The sequence below is a fragment of the Cucurbita pepo genome, chromosome 5 (assembly GCF_057944985.1).
Source record: "Cucurbita pepo subsp. pepo isolate OVF chromosome 5, ASM5794498v1, whole genome shotgun sequence".
NCBI classification, from domain to species: Eukaryota; Viridiplantae; Streptophyta; class Magnoliopsida; order Cucurbitales; family Cucurbitaceae; genus Cucurbita; species Cucurbita pepo.
In genome coordinates, this window is record NC_141802.1 from 14,936,881 (window position 1) to 14,959,593 (window position 22,713).

Below are 22,713 nucleotides of genomic sequence, written 5' to 3' on the forward strand. Positions count from 1 at the left end.
TATTGTTTTAAAAATGATTGGTCATAGTTTAATTTATTGTAAGCTTAAAAAATTTTAAATTAATAACAATTCAAATTTAAAATAAGGACTAATTTAGCGAAAGCAAATTTATAATTAAAGTAATAAATTAAGATAATGTTAGAAATTAGTTGGAAGTATTATATTATATTTATATTTAAATGTTTTATAAATAAATAATGAAAATAAAATTGATAATAAAAGTTTTGCTTGGTCCCAAAGAAATAGAAAACGCAGCCTTTGAGGAGTCAACTGGCCAACCCTAAGCACTCTTTCTGCCGCCACACTCACTAATTTTCACTATAAAACCTCTCTCTCTCTCTCTCTCTCTCTCTCCCTCCCCCTTCGGTTATTGTCAATCTCTCTTCGCTTTTCCGTCCCCGCCGTTGCCGTCGCAGCCGAGCCGCCACGCCAGGTCAGTCTTTCTTCTTCTTCTTCTTCTTCTTTCGTTAAGGCGTTGTATTTTAATGGATTCATCGCTCTTTCGTTTTGTTTTTGTTCCTGTTTTTTTGTAAGTATGGTTGTTGGAACTGGTTACATTGATGTTGTTCGAGGGGATTGAACTGAACTGAACTGTTATTTGTTAGCCATTCCTTCAGAAATTTGATTTAATACAAAACTGGTTTTTAAGGGAATGTTCATGTTTTAAATGTGTGGGAAGAGAGGCGGATTTGGGGCAGAAATTGAAATGCATTTGAGTAACCGCTTCTTCTAGGGTTTAATGTTTAATGTTTAATGTTTATTATGCATGTTTAAACTATGATTGGAATAAATGACCACAAAATGAAGAAAAACGTGATTAAATCAAACTAATTTTACTTTTATATAATAACTTCAATTATAGAAGTTTATCATATCTTTCTTGAAGGAGGCACAAGTAGAGAGAGAGGGAGATCAATTGACCACGAGTGCAACGAGAGGAAAATTGAAAAGATAAACGAGAGAATTGGAAATTATACTGTGTGCTAACTCAAGACTCTGAGAGATAGGGTGTGTCGGTTTTGGCAAAGGTAAACTATAAGGCCTAACCGAACAATTTTGGTTCTGTTTGTTTGATTTGAGATGAATTCAGGTTGGCAACCGAACAATTTTGGTTTGCTTTGATTTAAGATAAATTCATGTGGACAACCGAATGATTGTGGTTCAGTTCGATTTCTTGGGTTCGACTAGGTTTTTTTAATCCTTTACCGAAGTTCTTCACAAAGTTCTTCAACAGAATAATTGTGGTTCAATTCGGTTTTTATGCCACCAAGTTTGTAGAGAACTTGTTTTCCCACAAACGTTTTTGTAGGAAGATTTGCCGATGTTATTGCTTTTATATTTAAATAAGTTTAATGAATTAAATAATTAATAATTTTAAAAGTATCTCTAATAATTATTCACAAAACAAAAAGGTTCCTTTTCACCCCGCAAGCCCTAGCTGATTTTTTCTCTCGTCGCGATATCTCTCTCTCTCTCCCTCTCCATTGGCAGCCGGCACCTCTGATTTTCGCAATCGGCTAAGAATTTCTCCTGTAAGCTCTCTCTCACTCGCTTCTGTCTCATTCTCACTCTGTTTTAGCCCATCTCTCCCTCTCCATCTCACTGTCCTTCCGTCTCTCTCCATCGCTTTGCGCCCTCAATTACCACATACTCTCTCTGTAGTCTAAAAAAAAGAAAAAGAAAAATTAGTATGCAATAAACCATCAGGATTGTGAGGGCTGTTTTTATGTTTTAATGTTTTTTTTTTTTTTTTTTGGGAGTGTGGAATCTTTGTGTAAGCATAAGATATATCATTGGTTATGAATAATGGGAAACTGATATTGACTTTGGTTTTTATGAACACACGGTCTAGCCAATGATTTTTTTTTCTAGCTCAACTAGTCAATTGCGCAGAGAAAGTGATTCCAGCATTACTGGTCTTCTGTTATCTTGTCATAATCGAGAGAGGGTCACATCTAACTTCCTTTTACTATGCAGGGGTAGCAAGGGACTCCTAATTGTCATCAAGGGAGGTTGTTGTTGATTGATCAAGGTTGTCTTTTGCAATCATGGCGAACAGTAAGTCTCACCAATTTTTTTGTTCCTTATTTTACTCATGTTCATGTTTCCTTCTCTGGCTACTTTTATTGTATCTTTAAATGATATTCGTTGGGCTTGAGTCAACTAGTACGTTTCTCACTTGCTGTTGTTCTTCAGGGCTTATGTTTGAGAACTCATGTGAAATTGGGGTTTTCTCCAAACTCACTAATGCGTACTGTTTGGTTGCAATTGGTGGCTCTGAGAACTTCTACAGGTTTTTTTCTTTTTCCTCTCATGTTTCCTGGTCGTGCTTCTGTATCTTTTGCTTAAGAGAACAAAATAGGCAATAATCTCGCTTTAAGTTGTTTACTTTGAATGGGAACCGATTTCTCACGCATTGTTTGCATGGTTTAGTTCCTTCGAAGCTGAATTAGCTGGTGTCATTCCGGTTGTTAAAACATCCATTGACGGCACTCGCATTATTGGCCGTCTATGTGCTGGTTTGTGAAATTTTTTTGTCGCATTATTTTCAGCATCTTAGGTTCCCATAATGATATGAGGCCCATACTACTTATTTGCATTGCATGTTGATATAATATATCAGTTATTCATTTTTTATATTCCTTACTGCAGGAAACAAAAATGGGCTCCTTGTACCCCACACCACTACTGACCAAGGCAAGCTTTTTTCTATATTCTTGTCATGTTACGCCTTTCATTAGTAATTAGGGGTATATTACCTGCAGTCTTATGCCTATATGAACATCTTTGTCTCTCTTTTAACAAGCCAGAGAGATTGAAGTGAAGTTAATGGAACTAAAATTAATTTATCCTCCCCTGCTAAAGCTTTGACAGGAGGATCATTCATACTATAGTTTTAGCATAGATTCTGACTGGCCGTTTACATGATAAAATTGTAAATGGTTACCTCCTTGATCAATAAGAGTCTAATTATTCTCATTTATGAACGTGTTCTGAGTTTGAAACTTTAAATTCTGTACGTCTGTTTGGAGGTTCCGTTTTTGTGGTGTCAGTGAAGCCTAAACATTTCTTACGTAATTTTAGCAGCCACTAACAAATTGATATGCATTTTCATCTTTCTACATCTGTAAATTAACACTTCTGCTGTTGTTTTTCACTGCTACCTTTTATTTTCTTCATGTCTTGCACATGATACCTGAAACTGTAGGCGTAGGCATTATTAAGTTTGTTTCAATACAATTTCCTATAGTGAGGATGCTTTATGAAATTAAGTTCGTTCCGACTTCCCTAAAACTCGTCTGGATGTTCTTTGATTTATGTTAAAATGTGATGATGATGTGTAATGTGTAATGCCAAATACGAAATTGACGTTACGCTTGTATCCTTTTCATTTTGAAGAACTTCAGCACTTGAGAAACAGCCTACCTGACCAAGTTGTTGTTCAACGTATACAAGAGAGACTGTCTGCTCTGGGGAATACAATTGCTTGTAATGATCATGTTGCTCTCACACATACTGATCTTGACCGGGTATTTTTTCTTATCCTTCCTTAAAATTACTTCTAGTTGGGCTTTGTCAATTGTCAATGTTGAGCACATATCTAAATAAAGACGGGACACTGAGTGGATCGTCTTTTTATAAATAAATAAATAAAATATATATATATAACGTAACTCAATAAATAAATAAATAAATAATTATATATAACGTAACTCAATAAATAAATAAATAAATAATTATATATAACGCAACTTGAGACTGATTTAGCTCTTAGTAACATGTTCTCCTATCCCTTGTTAGGAAACTGAAGAGCTCATTGCTGATGTTCTTGGAGTAGAGGTGTTTAGGCAGACAGTTGCTGGTAATGTTCTCGTGGGAAGCTACTGTAGCTTCACGAATAGGGGTGGCTTGGTAATTTTCACCCTTCCTATGCTTTTTTAACAAGGTGTTGTCTCATATTGTTTTCAAATTCATGTTAAAAATTCTCTGTAACTTTGAATTGTGCAAACATTCTGCAGGTTCATCCACATACATCTATTGAAGATTTGGACGAACTATCGACTCTTCTTCAGGTCCCGTTGGTTGCTGGAACTGTGAATCGTGGAAGTGAAGTGATTGCTGCTGGATTGATTGTCAATGACTGGACTGCATTCTGTGGTTCAGACACAACTGCCACAGAATTATCGGTCGTCGAAAGCGTTTTCAAATTGAGAGAGGCTCAACCAAGCTCCATTGTTGACGAGATGAGGAAGTCGCTAATAGACAGTTATGTGTGAAAGTTAGTTATATCTTTTGCTACACCTGAGATGTTGCAGAAGCACGTAAGTTATTAATTGTTATTACTATTATCTCTTTTTATTTAACAACTTTGTAATTATGAAATTGGACTCTGCATTTATAGCTTGTTTTATTCGAAATTGGGAAACCATATTTTGCTATTATAAACCTGTTACTTTTTTGTATATGTCTCAGTGTGGTTACACAAATAACCGTGCAACCTCGAACTTGTTGGAACTGATGTATGGTCATTTGGGGTTTGGAACATAGGAATTTGAATATTTGACTTCATCCTACCAAATTAAAGTTTTTTTTGGTACTTTTTAGTTGTGAGTGACTGCATGCTTAGTTATATTCATGTTGGCGACCTTTCCTCTTTTCTAATTGAATTACATTACCTATAAAATAGTCTTTTTTGGATATTTTTTCTTGAATCAATTGATTTTATCAATTAAAAAAAATATATCTCAGTATTTTTGCTTTTATATTTTATTTGAAATGGATCCATTTCTTTGAAAATTTGGTGTTATTTTTACCGGATGAATGCGAGAAAATATTCCAATTTAATTTATGTTATCTATTAATGTTAACCAAAAGGTGAAAAATAGGAGGCAATTTTGTTTAAGCACTTTTTTTTAAAATAATAAATAGGTTTAATAATAATGTTTTCATATGTTACATGTTTTTTTCTACGAGATATCTTATATTTTTCTAAAAGCGATTCAAATAATAAATTTTTTTTGTTGCACCATATTCAAAAGTAATTCTATTATTTATTATTATATTTTCACTACATATTTTTTAAGATATTAATTACTTTTTATTAATTTAAATTAATTCAAAATTTTGAAGTTACTTTTTATTTATTAAAATTAAAAAAGCACTTTTGATCATTGTTAAACACATTAAATTGTCAATTTTTTTTTTTGTTTTATTTATTTATTTATTATTATTACTTTTTTTTAAATTACTTCAAAATTTGTTTTGATTATCTATTTGAAGTCCAAGCACACTAAGAAAATAATTACAACCTGGTAAAAAAAAAACATAAATTGAATTATCTTTTAATGTTTTTTTTTTTTTTTTTTAAATTTTTTATGCAGCATATGCAAGTAGATATTAAAAATTTTGACCTTGAGGTCAATAAAAAATTGCTTACTTGTTGGGAATTAACACTCAACTTAAACATGGAAAAAGATTTGATGAGTTCTTAATCAAGTTACTCGACCACACGAATTCTTCCCCTCAAAGGATGATAATGCGTGAAAATATCTTTTAGCTCAACCAATAGTGATTTTGGAAGAATTTTTTTTCAAATAGTATAATTAAATATCTAATATAATATCTTAGTTGAGACACATTTAAATATCATAAAATATCCACATTTATATTTAACTATTTTATGTTATAAGATCCACATTGAGCAATATGCAACCGCCGTTGATTTGGGGAGAAATAAAAATGCTACAAAACAAGATGCACAGCTACAAAGATGACCTTAAGTTCTTTGAGAATGAAAGAATGATGTGCAATAGTAGAGGAGACCAAGCCTCCAAAGTTTGTTGGCGAAGTCTTAATTCAGAGTGAAGTAATCATCTCTTCTGTCTACGAAATCATATCCCATAATTTACAGAAGAGTCAAGGTTAGAGAGCAAATTCCAAATTCCAAGTTCCAAAGTCTATCATAGCACAAGAGGGAGGGGAAAAGAGAAAACAAATTATGCCACCAATCCCAAATTCAACCATAGTACAGAGACCATGTTGACAAGCCGTTCAAAACTATTATGTTTCTAAACAAGACACTAGCCACTGTGCGTCCAAGTAAACAAGTTCCTCACGTCCAAGTTCTCAAACTCTGTTTTGTACATAACAGTACTCACACTTCTAGACGAATTTAAGAGAGTTTTTTTTTGTCGCGAAACATAAAATTCCATGTGTAAATTGAAATATTAAATAACTATCTCAAACATCAACCCAAAAACAAAACGGTGGTAACAAAATTGTATTCATACGCTAACCATATATCTAAGAAGTCCCAACCTAAGAAAACACAAGGAACCTTTTAAAGTTCTGAAGAATCGGACCCACCCCAATTGCTCGCCACCATTGGGAAGGCTACGAAAACTACCCCCAAAATATATGGAAGAACTCAAATAAGTTAAAGTGCAGTTTGAACAAAAAAAAAAAAATTTACTCGGGGAGAATTTGCTCATTATCTGCATCAGCTTCCGTCTCAATTTGTGGCTTTGATGGACCTGCACCTGGTGCCTGTTTCTTCTTAATGCCGCTAACAATATCGTCAATTCTCAGCAGCATGCAGGAAGCTTCTATCGCAGTCTTAAATGTTTGCGACTTGACATTATACACATCCCAAATCTGAATGATAAAGTGCAAAAGTTAGTTCAGTCCTAAGGAGAAAAAATAAATTCAAGAGCCGCAATCACCAGAACAGCACGGATATAAGAGAAAAATAGAACTCTTATGTCATTGTCATCTTCAGAGTTTATTATTAAATTCAAGCAAGATATTGGTTACAGTACTCACATCATAATTTATCGGGCATGTACAAGTTAGTAATCTCTAAAGGACCAAAGGGGCATTACATTTCCATTCAAACAAGTTCAAATGATAGCAGTCCTATATTTAGGATATAAGAACCTCATGAATCGTTTTTCCATTTTTGGACATAGAACGATAAAGAGGCCTAATTTATTATAAAAGTTACCCTTGGTAGAGGGAAGATTATGGCCAGGAAAAGGAAATCATACCTTACGCTCTTTCATGTCAGTGATTTCACCAGTGTTTCCATCTATGCCTGTCCATGCGTTTTCACCATTGGCATGCTAAAAAGTGGCCGAAAATTGGACAAAATCAACACATAATAATTGTCAGAAATGAAGCCTGGCTCCAACATATCATGTGTTACAAACAAAAGTTCAATACCTTTCCTTGCAACGCTGTCATAGTTCTTATTACATTCACCCCACAATTCTGTGCCAAAGTTCGAGGTATGGCTTCAAAAGCTAAGGCAGCAGCTTCATAAGGCCACTGTTTCAATCACACATGGGAAACAAATTGCAATTTAACCACAAAAGCTAGGGCAGCAATCCACAAGATCAAAGCTAAACCAAGCAAATCATGTGAGGGGCATGATATAAATCAAGTGAAAGAACAATGACTCCCATAAATTTGGCAAATGGACAGCCCACTAGATACAAGGTTGGTCCAAAATACTTATCCACAATGAACAATCAAGACAGTTTTCTATTTAAAGGGTAATAGCCAATAATATGCATACTAAACATGTAGATTATGAGCACTCCACATTTCAAGAAAAGAGAGGATAACACACTCCACGAAGGATTAAGGATTACCTTTTCTATGCCTTCAATAGAAGAACTCTTCTGCTTCAGTGTAGCAGATACAGTCAACTCAGTAGCACCGCCACCAGGAACAAGTTTTGGATTTTTTATTATGTTCCTTGCTACAGACATGGCATCCTGAATCAAGAAAATGACAGATGTGCTAAGTATGGGAAAGAACATCAAAAAGATCCTCCCAACAATGCAATGTAAGATTAAATTACCTGCAAATTTCTTTCTACTTCATTCAAAAGATCTTTACTAGCACCTCTCAGGAGCACAGTACAAGCTTTGGGATCCTTGCATTCCACTATAAATGCAAAAAATTCATCCCCTATCTTCTTAACTTCAAACAATCCAGCACCAGTCCCAACATCTGATTCCTGTAACTCATCAGGTCTATTCACAATTACAGCACCACATGCCTTGGCTATTCTATTATTGTCAGTCTTTCTCAACCTTCTAATTGCACTGATACCAGCTTTACTCAGATAATGGCAAGCCAAGTCACTGAGGCCCTTCTCTGTAATAACCAGATCAGGTTTGAATCTGATTATCTGTGCACATATGTTTTCTATGTACTCTTCTTCCATTTTCAGCAGGATTCCCCAATCTTCTTCTTTGACCAACTCAGCATTAGTCTGGTTTTCACCTTTTTTGTATTCTAGGGGGCAGTCGAGAAGAATAATACGCGGATTGACAATCTTTCTTCTCATTTTTCCAGGGGCAACAACATCCTTGTTAAACATCACTCCTTTAAGAACCCTTGAATCTTCTAACTGTCCACCTGGAACCTTCTCAACCTTTATGTACTTCTTGATGTCTACTTCACGTAAGCCTTGGCCAAGATCAACACCAACAATTGCAGTGGCATCAATTGCTAAGTCCTGGAAAATGACCAATAACATAGCTAAATATACAAAACCTCAACATTCCACAAGTTATATGAAAATTTTAGATGTTTTAGAAAACTAGCACTATCTACCAATAAGATTCTAACCACGTATACACACTGATATGTGTTGCAGAACGAAAATAAATCTAGCAACAGATCTAGACGAGTCCCTCCTAAAAATTTAACAATGAATCCAAAGATCTGGCATCCTCATCGAACAAGAAGATCAAGGAACAGCCAAACAATCAACATTTTAAGTTTTTCTTCCCCAACAAATTCATAAAGCTCTATTATAGAGATGGAGCATATTACAACTTTATCATGATCCACATAGAAGATTAGAAAAATATGTAAACAGAAATTGCACAACAATATCAACGAGGCAGAAGAATTAGGATCTTACAGCGATCAAATTTCCAAATTGACTTGTGAACTTAGTGCCTATGCAGCTTTTGACCAGTCCCAACATAGCAGTGCCTGCCACATGATAGTCTCATTAGTAAGGTAGAGATTTTACAATTAGTGTCACATAAGCTTAGATGGAAAGAAAAAAACAGAAATTGTTTGAGAGGAAATATATTGAAGTAACAGTATTTCCTCTGATTATGATATTGAGTAATTACAGCATCTGGCATCTAAGTTAGAAAACATGATTATGCGGTAGCCATTTCACACAACAGCTGAAATGTATAAGGACATTCAAGTAACTTACGATCCTTCACATCGATGTCCATTGCTATTTTATCAAGCACGGCAAGTGCATCCTCCAGTGCTTTATTGTAGGCTATAGTAAAGAAAAAAGTTGGTAAGGACTACATTATGATCAATATCCAAGAAGAAACCAAAAGCTGGAAAATGAAAATTACCCCGGCAAATGACTGTTGGGTGATAATTTTTCTCAATGAAGGCCTCAGCAACATGAAGCATCTCACCAGCTTCAACATTCAAATGAGAAGTTAGAATAAGACAGAAAAGAGAGAGAGAGAGAGAGTCAAGTCAACGAGTATCGTCATTAATGTATAGATTAAATCACCAAAAGGGAGAGAGAGTGAGAGAGAGAGAGAGAAGTCCCCACCAAACATCCCAAAATACTCACCCATACAAGAAAAACAAAATTGAAAACCCACTCAGAATAGATCAATGGTTAATTGCTCTCTCGAAAAAATAAAGCATTATACACTGGTCCAATACATACCAAGCACAATAACTGATGTAGTTCCATCTCCTACTTCCTCATCTTGTGTCCGGCTAAGTTCAATCATCGACTGTCAGCAGCAAAAAGCCAGGTCATGCCAAATCGGTAAAGCAACAAACAGAAAAGTAAAAAAAGGAGGGAAGTAACAGGTACAAGCCCTAATTTGGTAAGATAAAAAAAAAGGAACATAGCAAACAATACAAGGGTACAAGGCTAGAAATATAGCAAAAGAAAATTGGTAGAAAACATACTTTTGCTGCAGGATGTGCAATATCTAACTCCCGGAGAATGGCATTTCCATCATTGGTGACAACGATTCCTGTTGAATCCAGAGAGAGTAGTCAGGAAGACAAACTAACAAAACCATGTTCGTTTCAATTTTCATAAGATGGGAATAACTGGATGCTAATTGAAACAATTAAACCTTGACAGAATAATATCAAACTTATGATAGCAATATCAAAATAGTTTCATTTTCCATCTGACCATTAAGTTCTTTTTTTTCGAAAGAAAAGGGGGAAAAAATGGAAACACCTCCACTAGCATCAAGTAACATCTTCAACATAGATCTCGGCCCCAACGTGGTACGAATGATATCAGCAACAGCCTGCAAGACAAATGAAAATGCTACAAAATGGTACGAACTTGAGAAAGAAGTAAATGTAAGAAGAAGCAAATTACACAAACCTTAGAAGCCTGAATGTTAGCATGGTGAACCTTGGTTCCAGACTCACGTTTTAAAGAATCTTCTGCTCAATTCACCAACACACAAAACAGTTCAAAAGTCTTAACACAGAGAATCAGAAACAACAAGGAGATGCAGATGAATCAAGAAGTCGAAATGTTCGGAAAACATTCAAAATAGCTAATAAAATCAACACAGTCCCCATTCGATTTGAGATCGAAGAAACAGAAAACGAAATCATGGAAGAAAACAAAACGAAAAATAAAAAAGAGAGAAAGAGGCTCACTGAGAACGAGAACTGGAGCGTGCATCGTCGCTGACTTCGATGGAGATACGGACGTCGAAAACCCTACGCCAAAACCCTAGAAAGAAAAATGGAGAAAGGTGGAAGAAGAAGAAAGGCTTAGGCTTCTAAGTTCGGGACTGAGAGCAACCAACACTCTCTCTCGAACTCTCTTCAATTTTTCGGTTCCCTCTCTAACCTCGTCCTCTCTCTATTTCACATTTTTTTTTTTTTTTTATTTGATAAAAATAAAATAAAATGCTACAAATGTGAGTGAAATTTTAAACAATAAATAATAAATAATAAATAAATTAAGTTTTGAAAATATGGCAATGCAAATATGAGTTTTTTTTTTTTTTTTTTTTTTTTTTTTTTTTTTTAAATTAAGAATTGAAGTAACCATCCAACCCATTGAATTGGGTTTAAATAAATAAAAATTTTATGATTGTGTTCTGATTTATAAATTATTTTAAAATTAAGAATTCATCCAAATTTATGGTTAATTAAAAAAAAACATACAATTATATATACATATTTATTTTATTTCATAATTAATTTTTCGAATATTTTAGTTTTATCTAAAGGTCTTTTAGTGATTATATTGGGTCATCTAAAATAAAACTTTTGAATATTAAATATATATTTTTTATTTACAATACATTTTAAATGTCATACAATCTCATAATAAATAAATAAATATTATATATATATATATATATTATACTAATTTTGATATCATTTAAAGTAAATTTAAATATAAAGCATATACTAATCTTAATAGACCTAATACCTGACTCATCTCCTTGAAAGAATGACGACTCATTATTCAAGTCATGAAAACGTCTTTGAATTTACTGATCTACCTATCATTAACGTCATGTCGTGCAACATTACATTTATCGCTTCCTATTTGATTTGTGAAATCTACCTACCTTTAATGTCGTGAAACATTATATTTATAGCTTCTTATTCGATAAGTTTTCCAAACAAAAATCATTTTCACCTCGAATATCACTAATTAACTAAATAAATATATTAAATAATATGATCTCATTAAAAACCCAATATAAGAGTGAAAAAAAAGGCTAAATTGCGTTATAAGCTAAGTTCAGTAACTAATAAGACATATCATTTAGACATGAACAAAATGATAGCTGTATTGTATTTGATCACTTGCTGCAGCTATTACAAGCGTGGAGCAACGGCAATTAATTACTACTCATAAAAGCGATGCAAAGCTAGAAAAAGGACTGAGAAAACAAAACTGAACCCCAACATCACTCACCCTATCATACACATTTTATAAAATAAACACGAACCCCAATAACCCAACCTAGATTTGCATTCAGTCAAGTCAAGCCAAGCCATTCTCATTTGCATTCCACATACCTATATTCCAGATGAGATTCTTGCTTACCACAATGATCCTGGACTTGTGGAGGGTAGGATTCGCGAGGGCATTTGAACCGAATCTCGCCTGTACAGAATAGAATTTCTTGGTGTGATGGACATTTTGTTTAATGCAGAATCAAATTCATCAAGATCGAATTCCCTATCATCGTAGCTTCTTGCCATTGCTTCGTCGTCCATAAGGTTTTCCTCGATTCTATCTGGAAAAACTTCAGCAACATCTTCGTCACTGCTACCTTCGTCGTCGTCGTCGTCTTCTTCTTCATCGTATGAAGGTCTAACCATCGACCAATACACAAAATATGGTCGAAGATATCTTCATAGACGAAGGGGAACAACAAACTATCAGTCACTTTTGAGCATGGTTCACAATAAGCAAAATGATTTTAACTTATATTCTACTGTATGTTATTTGTAATGTGATATGCTTTTATCAACTCTGTTGTCTTAAAAGGCTAATAAAGAAGTATCAATAAATATTAAAGAGTATAACCTGTCACATCTTTTCAATAGGCAAGGATCAAATGGGAAAAACATGTCAAGCCTTTCCATTCCACCAAAAGTCTTTGAATATTCAGACTCCAGTAAACCATTGAATATAAAAGTCTCTGATGGTGTGAATAAATTGGCATCATTTGCTTTCCGAAGAAATTCCTCGACAATAGAAGGTAGGCAAACCTGTTGAATAAAAATGCTTTAAATAACATTTGTAGAAGAAAATTGTACAGAACAAAGTTTCAGGCAGCAGTTCAAATCTATTTGGAGGTTCATGACAACATCACACTGCTATAGCAGAGAGTCCCGATATGTAGAGTTCATATTGAGGCACTGGACAGGAGTGACAATTATAATTAAAGATGTCAAGCTCCAAAGCCAAAATATGAACTTCTAAACATTTGTACCTTAGTGCATACGTACGATATCTATGAGGGCGATTATTGTTTTATTGCATCAATCGAAAAGTAATGACGTTTTAAATTTGATGCTTCAGGCAGCAGAGTCCATATGCTTACTCGGGATACAGAAAATATTTACCTCATTTAACATTGATTTTAGGTACAAGGAACAACAGACAGATCCAAGAAAAATAAATAAATGAAGACAACCAAAGATCAAGGGATCAATAAATTACATACCTTCAGTGGGCCCAATCTGTGTGTCAAGATTGGACCTATAGGCATAAGCAGAAGTTGTGACTTAAGCCGTGGAATCTCCAAAATCGATCTCATCCGGAAGCAAAGCACATACATTATGGCCTGTGGAAAATAAATTAACAGATAAAAAGCCATTAAATCAGAGTGTAAACAAAAAACTGCTAGTATGCCAGCTTTCCTAAAGACCCAAACCAAGCTCGAGAAGTTGACAAACAAATATGTAACCACATTGACTAAATTTAAAGAAATACTTGTACGCGACATTAAGACACTGGACAAACGATTATAAATCGTGTTTAGAAGCCTAGTTAAGCTAGTTTGCTAAGCCTACGAAACTTGTTTGTGCTAGGTTTAGCACGATACTTAGTTTCGTAACTTTCCACAGTGCAAAATTGTGAACTCTTATAGAGTTAATATGTTCATAAGTGATACTTAGTTTCGTAACTTTCCACAGTGCAAAATTGTGAACTCTTCTAGAGTTAATATGTTCATAAGTTTTCCATTATACCCTAGTTGATATACTATCCCTTGTTTGAGCATGTTGAGCATGATGTATGTATATAAATGTATGATTTAGAATTTGGGAACCCGTATATGCTCATTTAAGCTATTGGATAATGCTATGTGCTTTAGGATATGTGCATCTAGCAAAACAAGTCCAAACATTGCATACCTGGCAACCAGAATAAAATACTTTATGAGCCTTTGGGTTTAGGTCAACATGCTGCGTTTTGCCATACTCTAAACACCAATCCACCAGTCTGAAAAAATTAGAGGCAAAATTAGACTTAAAGCCACAATAATTTACCCTCCCCACTTTAATTTTATCAGTTTCATGTTTTTCATCACAGAAACATAGTTAATATTGACAAGTGAACCTTTTCAATATAGTGGTAACCAAAGAGGTTGACAGAAATTTCCCACGAGACAAATAGCTCGCAAGATATGAAACAGCACTCATCCTGCACAATACCACAAAAATATATTCCTTAATTTCATTCATATAAAAAATGAAAATGTGTACAAGACAGGGCAAAATTAACTACGTTGGCACCACTATCAGATCTTTTCTGAATCTCACAACGCTAGAGAATATAGCTTTCACAAGATTTTTTAATACCTGGTAAGTGGAGGATCATTGCATGAAATAAACATATCTGCTAGCGTAACGGCAAATCTTGCACCACAAACTTCAGGATCTAATGCACAAGCATAGAATATGACAAACTGCCAAGAAAAAACATCAAAAGTGTGATTCAGTTTCCACCTTTTAAAAAAAAATATATAAAATGAAGGCTCACTGAGCCAGAGTAAATAAGCAACGGCACAGAATAAGGGGCAAGGACATGTTAATTACCTGGGCGAATTTAGACTTGTAAGCAGTCAGAACAGTTCTTTGAAAAGATAGGAGTAAAATTTCAAAAACCTAACCACCACATTAAAGAAACATGGAAAAATTACTCATTTGCAATATAAATAAAAAAATTGAGAACAAATAAAAAGGAAAATGAAATAAACTACACAGAACTTACCTCATTCAATCGTCCATCACGTTCACATGATTCAAGATGTTCAAATGTTAGAACGATCAAACTGTCTAAAGTTTCAGCAATCACATTTCCAGTTAAGCTCTTACGACTTAGTTCGCTAGGAAGCTGGCAAAATAAGCTCAAATTCAACCCAGCAAATAACAACATGAATAAAAGAAATACAATCAAAACATATAGCAGAAGGAAAACATGTAAGTAATTTTTCAATCAAAACGGAATAATGTTTGAAAAAACATGACTTTGATAAAATATTTAAGTATTGCAGACCCCAAAGATATTTAGCTTTTACTTCAGATCCGTTAATACATATACTAGAAGATTAGAATTTGTATGTAAAGAGAAAAATGAAACAAATGCCAACCACAACAAACAAACGAGACAAAACAACGAAGAAGGGAAGCTAAAAAAGGGATCGAGTGCCATTACAACTTAGTTGAAGAAATATATTTCTTTATCCAGCCTAGACGTTGGATCTTACCTCAATAGAATCCTCATTAATATCATCGGTAATTTCATCATCATCATCTTCGAGTTCAATCTCAAAGATTCCTTTACTGAAATCATCTTGTAAGATATCATCCCACCCAATCTCCACCTGCCAGAGGGTTAAAATTCATTATAATTCTTCAGTGATCACATAAACAAATGTGAATTCAAACAACTTATTCACTGAAATATTTGTTTCGACTTACATCCAAATCTAAAAGCTTATCTACCAGCGCTGTTAAGATCTTTCTCCCAACAAATTCGCTCAATGAACCTTTTTCCAACCTCAACATGTTCTCCACATATACTGAGGTCAACTACATTAAGGTTAAACAGATGTAAGTGGAGGACAACCACAAAACAAATTTCTAACTAAGGGTGCAAATGTTTTGAAGGTGAAATAAAAAGTAAGTTTTTAGAAAATATTCCAGAAAGAAATCAAAGCAATCTCTATCTTAAGCAAGCAAGAAGCATCTGACCAGAGCCTTTGAATATGTAACCATCTTTATGATATCTGACTTATTAATGGTTTATGCCATCCAGTTCATATTTACACATTTATTCATAAAAATAGGAAGAGGATTTTGTAGGTTCAAAGATTGAATAAATTTAGCATTTAGTAAATATATTTCAACTACAAATCATACAGGTATTGTTCCAGTTCAAACTATATATTTTGAAGGGTCCTTTAAAGAAATAAATCTAGGAATAAAAAATTTCAGTCTGCCAAAGCATAGAAACAAAAAAAGGGCATTCAGCTTCACACAAAATTTCCAAGTCATTCAATGGTCATGAAAAAGTCAAATTTGGGTAGAAAAATAACTATAATTAGCAATACTTTCTTTACAAAACATGCAATCATAAAACTAATTATTCATAGATTTTTCAAAAAATATTTAGTCACACAAAATTTCCAAGTCATTCAATGGTCATGAAACAGTCAAATTTGGGTAGAAAAATAACTATAATTAGCAATACTTTCTTTACAAAACATGCAATCATAAAACTAATTATTCATAGATTTTTCAAAAAATATTTAGTATATCTATTGTACTATTATTATTTAACCAATTTCAATAAAAATTGAACATTGAATGACTGATTTTAAGATTTTTTTCTTTTTGAAAACATAGGGGCTAAAATTTGACATTTGTAAATACAAGGACTAAAATTGAAGGAAACCAAAGTTCGAAAACCAAAATGATAATTTAAACTGAAGATAACTAGTTAGAAATAAGCACAATTTTCAATTAGATTCCTCTTGGGCAACTTTAAGCTATAAATTCAACTCACAGATTCTTTGAAAAAGACTCTCTGCATTTTATTGACAACTATTTGCTCTAATCTCAAGGGTGCAAGAGGCACCAAGTCCGAGATGTCTTTTAAAGCTGTGTGCACTCGAGAAAAAACTTCATCCTTTCTGATAAGACCATGTGGTTTCTTCAGTAAATCCTTGTAGTAATGGGGCGGCATGAAATTATTAACAAGCATATCCAAGCATGAATCCACATATTTTCCACTTGAAACGGCCTGAAATATTAAAAAGACAAAAAGCCTCGAGATCATGGAACTATTAAGGAAACCTCAAGAAAGAGTGAGAGTTATAGTATCATAAATGCTTGTACCAGGGATGTTATAAGTTCAACCAGGGCATCCATCACGTTAGGTCCATAATCCCATAAGCTCATTTTAAAAATCTGAAACAGAATTTCCATTACAACAAGAAAATTGCAGGATACAGACACGGAGTTTAGTGATAAACTTACTCCTGCAAGCAAAGATTCATGGAGAGCGTTGTCTATAAAAGAAACTGCTCCACATAGTGCCTTCAAACATGTCTGTTAGTGCATCAGGTGAATTAAAAGCTAGTTAGTATGGAATTAAATCTCGCATCATTGGTCAAAAACAGCAGTGATCTTAAAGTTCATACCACGAGCAAGGCAACCTCATCAGGGGATAGTCGTTCCCTATGGTGTATAACACCAACAAGCTGGTTATATCCATCAGTATTTCCCTATACCAATTGAAAAGCTTCTGTAAGTAATTCATAAATTGATTAGCAGTGAGAACTTGGAAGCATATCGTGCAACTCAAAGATTTAAAAACCATTCTTTTTAAGTAAAGAACAAAAAAAAACGGTGTTAATGGAACAATACCAGTGACACTGAACTAAGAAACCCCCTAATGAAATCAACTAACTGAGAATCTGTGAAGTTAACGCCCTCCATATCCTGGAACTGAGCTTGGCCATTTTCCAATTCCATCCCCATGATTAATACCCAAACCCTACTGAGATCCTACTGCCACAGTGGGGCCTGGGAATAGGGCGAGGTTCAAGCCTGAAACAAAAGAACAACTGAATAAAAGATTCAAACAAAAATAATTGGAGAAACAAAAACGTAAAGAACAAACAAGTTTGGTATGAAGGTAAATAAATATACCCCGCTAATTAGAACAATCAAACGAAACCGAAATACTTGTTTCGACTAGCGTGCTGACGTTGGTTGCAGCAGAGAGAGAAAGATAGAGAGAGAGAAGAAAGAAAAGTGGACGGCGGCAGCGGCGGCAGCGGCGGCGACGGCAACTGCAACGTCGACGTCTGTGGAACTAGGCAGCTAAAGTCCGGCAGGTGGAGGGCGTCGGCGGCTGTATTGGAAAGCGAGGGAGTCTGGAAGTCTGAAAGCCAACCCTAAACCTAAACTGAGAAGAACCAGAAGCTCTAAAAAGAAAATTATAAATTATTAAAAATAAAAATTAAATAATAAAAAATAGCGGCACGTGCGTTAGCACGAGCCGAAACTGGGACGGAAACAGGAAAAACATTTAAAATTATAATAATAAGTAGAGCGGTTTGGTTCTTTGTTCGTTTCCGGTTAATTCTTTCCGAACCGGGCCGGCCCAACCCGACCGAATTAACTCTCTTTTAATCTATTTTTTTTAAAATACAAATTTGATGTTATTAATTGTTTTTTTTTTTTTTTAATTTTTTTAATAAATTTTAAAAATATTAATGAATATTTTAAAAACAAATTACTAATTTCTATTAAAAATAAAAAAAATAAACAAATTGCGATAAAATTAAAAAAAGTATTTTTGAGATAAATAAAAGTAATTTTATTAATTTAAGGAAAAGAAAAAAGAAAAACAATAATAAACGTGGACGTCAGACGGAGCATCCATTACAAGTCTATCCAGACCATACGCACAGAGGCAGAGTTCGAAGAGAAAGCAGCGCGGAGGTGGAACCAATCGTCTTGGGCTATGGCGACACTCCTCCAGTTTCCATCCAACATACTCTTCTTCCATGTATGCTCCATTTTTTCAACCTCTCAGATTCATATTTATCGACAATGTTCATGATTCTTCGTGTTTTCTAATCTCTACTAGTGGCGATGTTCTTTGAATTGTCCTGATTAGCGTTTATGATGTAATTGATGTATTCTCGGCTGGATTTCAATGCACACGATTTTCGATTGAACATTGAATCATTAGTAGAAATCAAGAAACTGGTCTTTGTATGGACAACATTCTCCGTTCAGAGATTTGTTCTGTATATACAGACTTTTGGATGCAAGAATTGCAAAATCGACTTGAACATGTATCCTATAAAATCCATTACATCATCTTTTCACTGATGTAGTGTAATATAAAAATCATTGTGAAAGGCAAAGAATGCCCCTCTAATTTTCACTGCATTGTTGAAACTTGTTGGCCCAATGTATAATATAACATGTTTAACATTTTTATGTGAAGGTCATGGCTGAAGTAGGTGAATTGAGTTAAATTCTTTTATTATGCTATAGTCAACCGAAAGTCCTAAGTCATGTTTTGTGAGATCCCACATCGGTTGGGAAGGAGAACGAAACATTTTTTATAAGGGTGTGGAAACCTCTCCTTAGCGGATGCGTTTTAAAACCTTGAGGGGAAGCCCGAAAGGGAAAGCCCAAAAAGGATAATATCTGCTAGCGATGGGCTTAGATTGTTACATGTTTGTTGTGTAGTATACCTCTTCGTTCGAATTCATTACTGAGTTTTCTAGCAATTTTCTTTGTCTTTTTATCCCCTATGTTCATAACCTCTTCATCCCCACCCCATTCCCTTCCTCCCCAACTAACTTTTATTATTTATAATGTGTAGACTCTCCAAACCCAAAGGGAAGGTACTTGGAAACATCTTGTGAGGCAAGCATGCTTTTATTTAATTGGGGGTTTTTCTTGTATTTTTCCCTAATGTTTTAAATTTAACTATATGAAGTATCAAATGAGTGATGAATAATGTTTTATTGTGTACTGTGATGAATAGATATTGTTCAATCCAGACAAAGTTGGCCTGTAGATGCAAAAGGAGGACGGCTGATTTCTTTTTATTGCTCCTCAATGAATTTTCAGGCACCATATAAATTTTCAAACGGTTCCTCGTCAAAACAAAAGCTTCCTACAAGGTTTTTGAGGGATAAGAAGTTGGCTTTTGATGCAGATCCCCCTGCCCAAAAGGACATTGATCATTCATACCATATTTTGGAACAAAGGTTCAATTACATACTTCCTATGGACATTTCATTAATTTTTCCATTTTTAAGAGATCATTTTGCTTCAATATGAAGTTATCTGTTTTATTAATTTTTTGGTCCGTGCTGGATAGGTAGAACATGATATGAACTCCATATAGTCTTCAAATTATGATTTTTTTTTCTTTTTTATTTATTTGGGATTTGATGTCGTCTTTAATGTTTTTCAATTATCCTTTTAGGACATATTAAGCAAGAGTATTTTTGTCATTTTTCCATGATCAATAATATGTCATTTTGGTTCGTTGGAAGGTCATCTAGAGCCTGACCGTTTGATTTTTCGAACAGTTGACCATGAATAAATTTTAGCTGAGATTTTTTTTTGTCAAGTTTAGCTAAGAGTTTCTTGATCCTTTTGCAATTCATGACTTGAGTTACTTGCAAAAAGAAATATTCAAATAAGATTGATCATCCTATCGTGGGCCAAAGAACTTGAGGCAATCCGTGTTTAACCTAAACTTTAGAGTTGAAATTGATAGATTTGAGGGTTTTGTGTTTGTGAACTCGGGGTTCACATACCCAAGGGGTTAACTTGAAACTTCCATATATGGCTATGGTGAAGAAAAGAACAATCTTTGTATGGTATGTTACAGTTCAAAGATTCCATTGGGTATGCTGCAGCTACAGTTTTCTAGTTGATTGTTGGTCTCAGCAACAGTTTTGTTGTCTTTCCATTATGTTTTTATTTAATTATACTGAGTGAATTCTCCTTTATTCTTCCCACTTTGTGAAACTAGCTGTTCTTTTATCTTTTTGTTTTCGCGTATCTATGTTTTCATCATTCAAACTCTTTTTGTTCAATAAAAATCTAGCCCACGTTTTCTCTTTAAGAAAAAATCACATTATCTTCACCAAGAATCTAATTCTGAATTTTGCAGCACAGTGCTCATGTGACCCAAAAACACATACTAGGAAGCAGCCACTTGTGCACAAGTCCAGTCCTTTACCCAAGCAGGAGAGCTCTGAATGTTTCTGTTATCTCATTGTTCTTGTATGGATTTTCACCAAGCATTTGTGAGGCCGTTTTTGCTGAAGAGTTGGAGCTTGAGAGATACACAGATTCAAAGGAGGGCTTTACTCTTCTTCGACCATCTTCTTGGGTTAAGGTTTTTGGCCATCTCTCTCTGAACTAACAGTGATCATTCTTAGGCTCTTCCTTTGAGTAGACTGTCTGAAACTGTGTGCTTGGTAAAGGTTGATAAAGCAGGGGCAACAGTTTTATTTGAAGAGGAGAATAAAGGAAGCAACAATGTTGGTGTTGTAGTGAACCCGGTTCGTCTTACAAGTCTTGGGGAGTTTGGAACTCCTCAGTTCGTGGCTGACAAACTTATACAGGCTGAAAAGCGAAAGGTAATTTATTTTTTTGAGATTTTGGCATTTCCTACTGATTGGAGCATAGACTTGCTTGGCTGTGATTTTTGTTGGATGCTTTTAAGTGCTATGAAAAATAATATATTTGAGTGTTTTCTTTTTTCTTTGGGATGATATAACATTCGAGTTTAACTAGTATGGTTGTCGTTTTGATTCGTGATCTTTTTTCTGTTGGATTGTATGATTTGCCCTGTAAGAATGTATGGTCACACTGATGCTTCAAATACTAAATTTGTAATCTATGTCTAACGGCCCAAACTCACCGCTAGCAGATATTGTCTTTCTTGGGCTTTCCCTTTCGGCCTTCCCCTCAAGGTCTTTAAAATGTGTCTGCTAGGAAGAGGTTTCCACGCCCTTATAAAGAATGTTTCATTCTCCTCCCCAACCGACGTGGGATCTCATAATACACCCCCCTTCAGAGCCCAGCTTCCTCACTGACACTCGTTCCCTTCTCCAATCGATGTGGGACTCCCAATCCACCCCTCTTTCGAGGCCCAACGTCCTTTCTGGCACACGGCCTCGTGTTTGCCCTTCTTCGGGGCTCAGTCTCCTCGTTGGCACATCGCTCGATGTCTGACTTTGATACCATTTGTAACAGCCCAAGCCCACCGCTAGTAGATATTGTCCTATTTGGGCTTTCCCTCCAGGTTTTTAAAACTCATCTGCTAGGAAGAGGTTTCCACACCCTTATGAAGAATGTTTCGTTCTCCTCCTCAACCGATGTGGGATATCCCATACTGTCGGACTAGCCTTGTTGAGTCCAAGTTATTAACTCTTCTATTTCTACCCCTAAAATGGAAGGAACACTATTGTTATCCAAATCCAAACATTCTAAAATGGGATTAACCGATTCCATATCTTAGTTACTTATTCTATGAATACAGGAAAGTACAAAGGATGCAGCAGTGGTTGGTGCTGCAGAGAGATCTGGTAAGGGAGGTCTACAAGTATACGAGTTCGAGTACACGGTCGACAGCACTAGAGGGGGGATGAAGCGGGTTTTCTCCGCTGCTTTTGTGGCTTCTAAGAAGCTTTACATCCTTAACATATCCCACTCTGACAAACCAGAGAGCCCTCTTGATTCACAGAGAAGAAAGATGTTGGAGCAGGTTCTTCATTCCTTTGATGCAGCTCCTTCCTCCTGAAAGATCATCATCAGTTCATGCTCTCCCTCCAAACTAACTCATTTCCATTCTGTCTCTGCTTTGCTTTCCATGCCGCCACCATGGGGCTTCCATTTTTCTCTCTAATTAATATATATCAAGTTTGGTTCTTTCTATTCTTTCCCCACCTTGTTTACTTGTTGGGCTTCTTTTTTTTCTTTTCTTTTTTTTTTTTTTGTTAAAATTTATAATTATTGAAGAAGTTTGATAAATTAGTAATCAATTTTAAATTTTATTAACCAATTAAATATTAATTTTAAGCTTTAGGGACTCGATTATAAATCAAATTCTCTCCGGTGATGGAATAAGGCGGC

At 34.8% G+C, this 22,713-nt stretch overlaps 4 protein-coding genes across 8 annotated transcripts; 2 read left to right on the plus strand and 2 right to left on the minus strand.

Moving 5' to 3' along the window:
• Window positions 1-273: 273 nt before the first annotated feature.
• Window positions 274-4,465, plus strand: LOC111795386 (eukaryotic translation initiation factor 6-2). 3 transcript variants are annotated; one of them, XM_023677781.2, is made up of 8 exons: window positions 274-433; window positions 1,978-2,058; window positions 2,197-2,293; window positions 2,434-2,519; window positions 2,653-2,697; window positions 3,400-3,530; window positions 3,802-3,912; window positions 4,020-4,465. In XM_023677781.2, the coding sequence occupies exons 2-8, from the start codon at window positions 2,049-2,051 to the stop codon at window positions 4,275-4,277; spliced, it is 738 nt and encodes a 245-aa protein (XP_023533549.2). In that variant the 5' UTR covers window positions 274-433; window positions 1,978-2,048; the 3' UTR covers window positions 4,278-4,465. The 3 variants fall into 3 exon arrangements, with proteins under 3 accessions (XP_023533549.2, XP_086979762.1, XP_023533550.2); XM_087123636.1 differs by lacking the exon at window positions 274-433 and adding an exon at window positions 895-1,028; XM_023677782.2 differs by lacking the exon at window positions 274-433 and adding an exon at window positions 1,486-1,532.
• Window positions 4,466-6,206: 1,741 nt separating this feature from the next.
• LOC111795387 (T-complex protein 1 subunit gamma) lies at window positions 6,207-10,891 on the minus strand. Its single transcript, XM_023677784.2, has 13 exons — window positions 10,702-10,891; window positions 10,418-10,479; window positions 10,265-10,337; window positions 9,982-10,049; window positions 9,731-9,800; window positions 9,402-9,470; window positions 9,248-9,319; window positions 8,939-9,012; window positions 7,865-8,527; window positions 7,653-7,778; window positions 7,222-7,326; window positions 7,047-7,121; window positions 6,207-6,654 (listed from the first exon to the last, which is right to left on the minus strand). The coding sequence occupies exons 1-13, from the start codon at window positions 10,724-10,726 to the stop codon at window positions 6,469-6,471; spliced, it is 1,668 nt and encodes a 555-aa protein (XP_023533552.2). The 5' UTR covers window positions 10,727-10,891; the 3' UTR covers window positions 6,207-6,468.
• Window positions 10,892-11,805: 914 nt separating this feature from the next.
• Window positions 11,806-18,008, minus strand: LOC111795388 (uncharacterized). The gene is made up of 16 exons (XM_087123711.1): window positions 17,740-18,008; window positions 17,455-17,637; window positions 17,229-17,312; window positions 17,065-17,136; window positions 16,924-16,995; window positions 16,592-16,828; window positions 15,505-15,615; window positions 15,291-15,407; window positions 14,795-14,917; window positions 14,620-14,688; window positions 14,383-14,489; window positions 14,141-14,224; window positions 13,936-14,023; window positions 13,245-13,364; window positions 12,602-12,786; window positions 11,806-12,424 (listed from the first exon to the last, which is right to left on the minus strand). Exons 2-16 carry the CDS (start codon window positions 17,566-17,568, stop codon window positions 12,112-12,114), a joined length of 1,896 nt encoding a protein of 631 aa, XP_086979837.1. The 5' UTR covers window positions 17,569-17,637; window positions 17,740-18,008; the 3' UTR covers window positions 11,806-12,111.
• A 456-nt stretch (window positions 18,009-18,464) lies between these two features.
• On the plus strand, window positions 18,465-22,515 carry LOC111794699 (Photosystem II reaction center PsbP family protein). Of its 3 annotated transcripts, none has more exons than XM_023676810.2 (6): window positions 18,465-18,604; window positions 19,436-19,457; window positions 19,601-19,826; window positions 20,749-20,971; window positions 21,060-21,215; window positions 22,121-22,515. In XM_023676810.2, exons 1-6 carry the CDS (start codon window positions 18,560-18,562, stop codon window positions 22,379-22,381), a joined length of 933 nt encoding a protein of 310 aa, XP_023532578.2. In that variant the 5' UTR covers window positions 18,465-18,559; the 3' UTR covers window positions 22,382-22,515. The 3 variants fall into 3 exon arrangements, with proteins under 3 accessions (XP_023532578.2, XP_023532579.2, XP_023532580.2); XM_023676812.2 differs by having other exon boundaries at window positions 18,509-18,604; window positions 19,436-19,479; XM_023676811.2 differs by lacking the exon at window positions 19,436-19,457 and having other exon boundaries at window positions 19,687-19,826.
• Window positions 22,516-22,713: the final 198 nt, after the last annotated feature.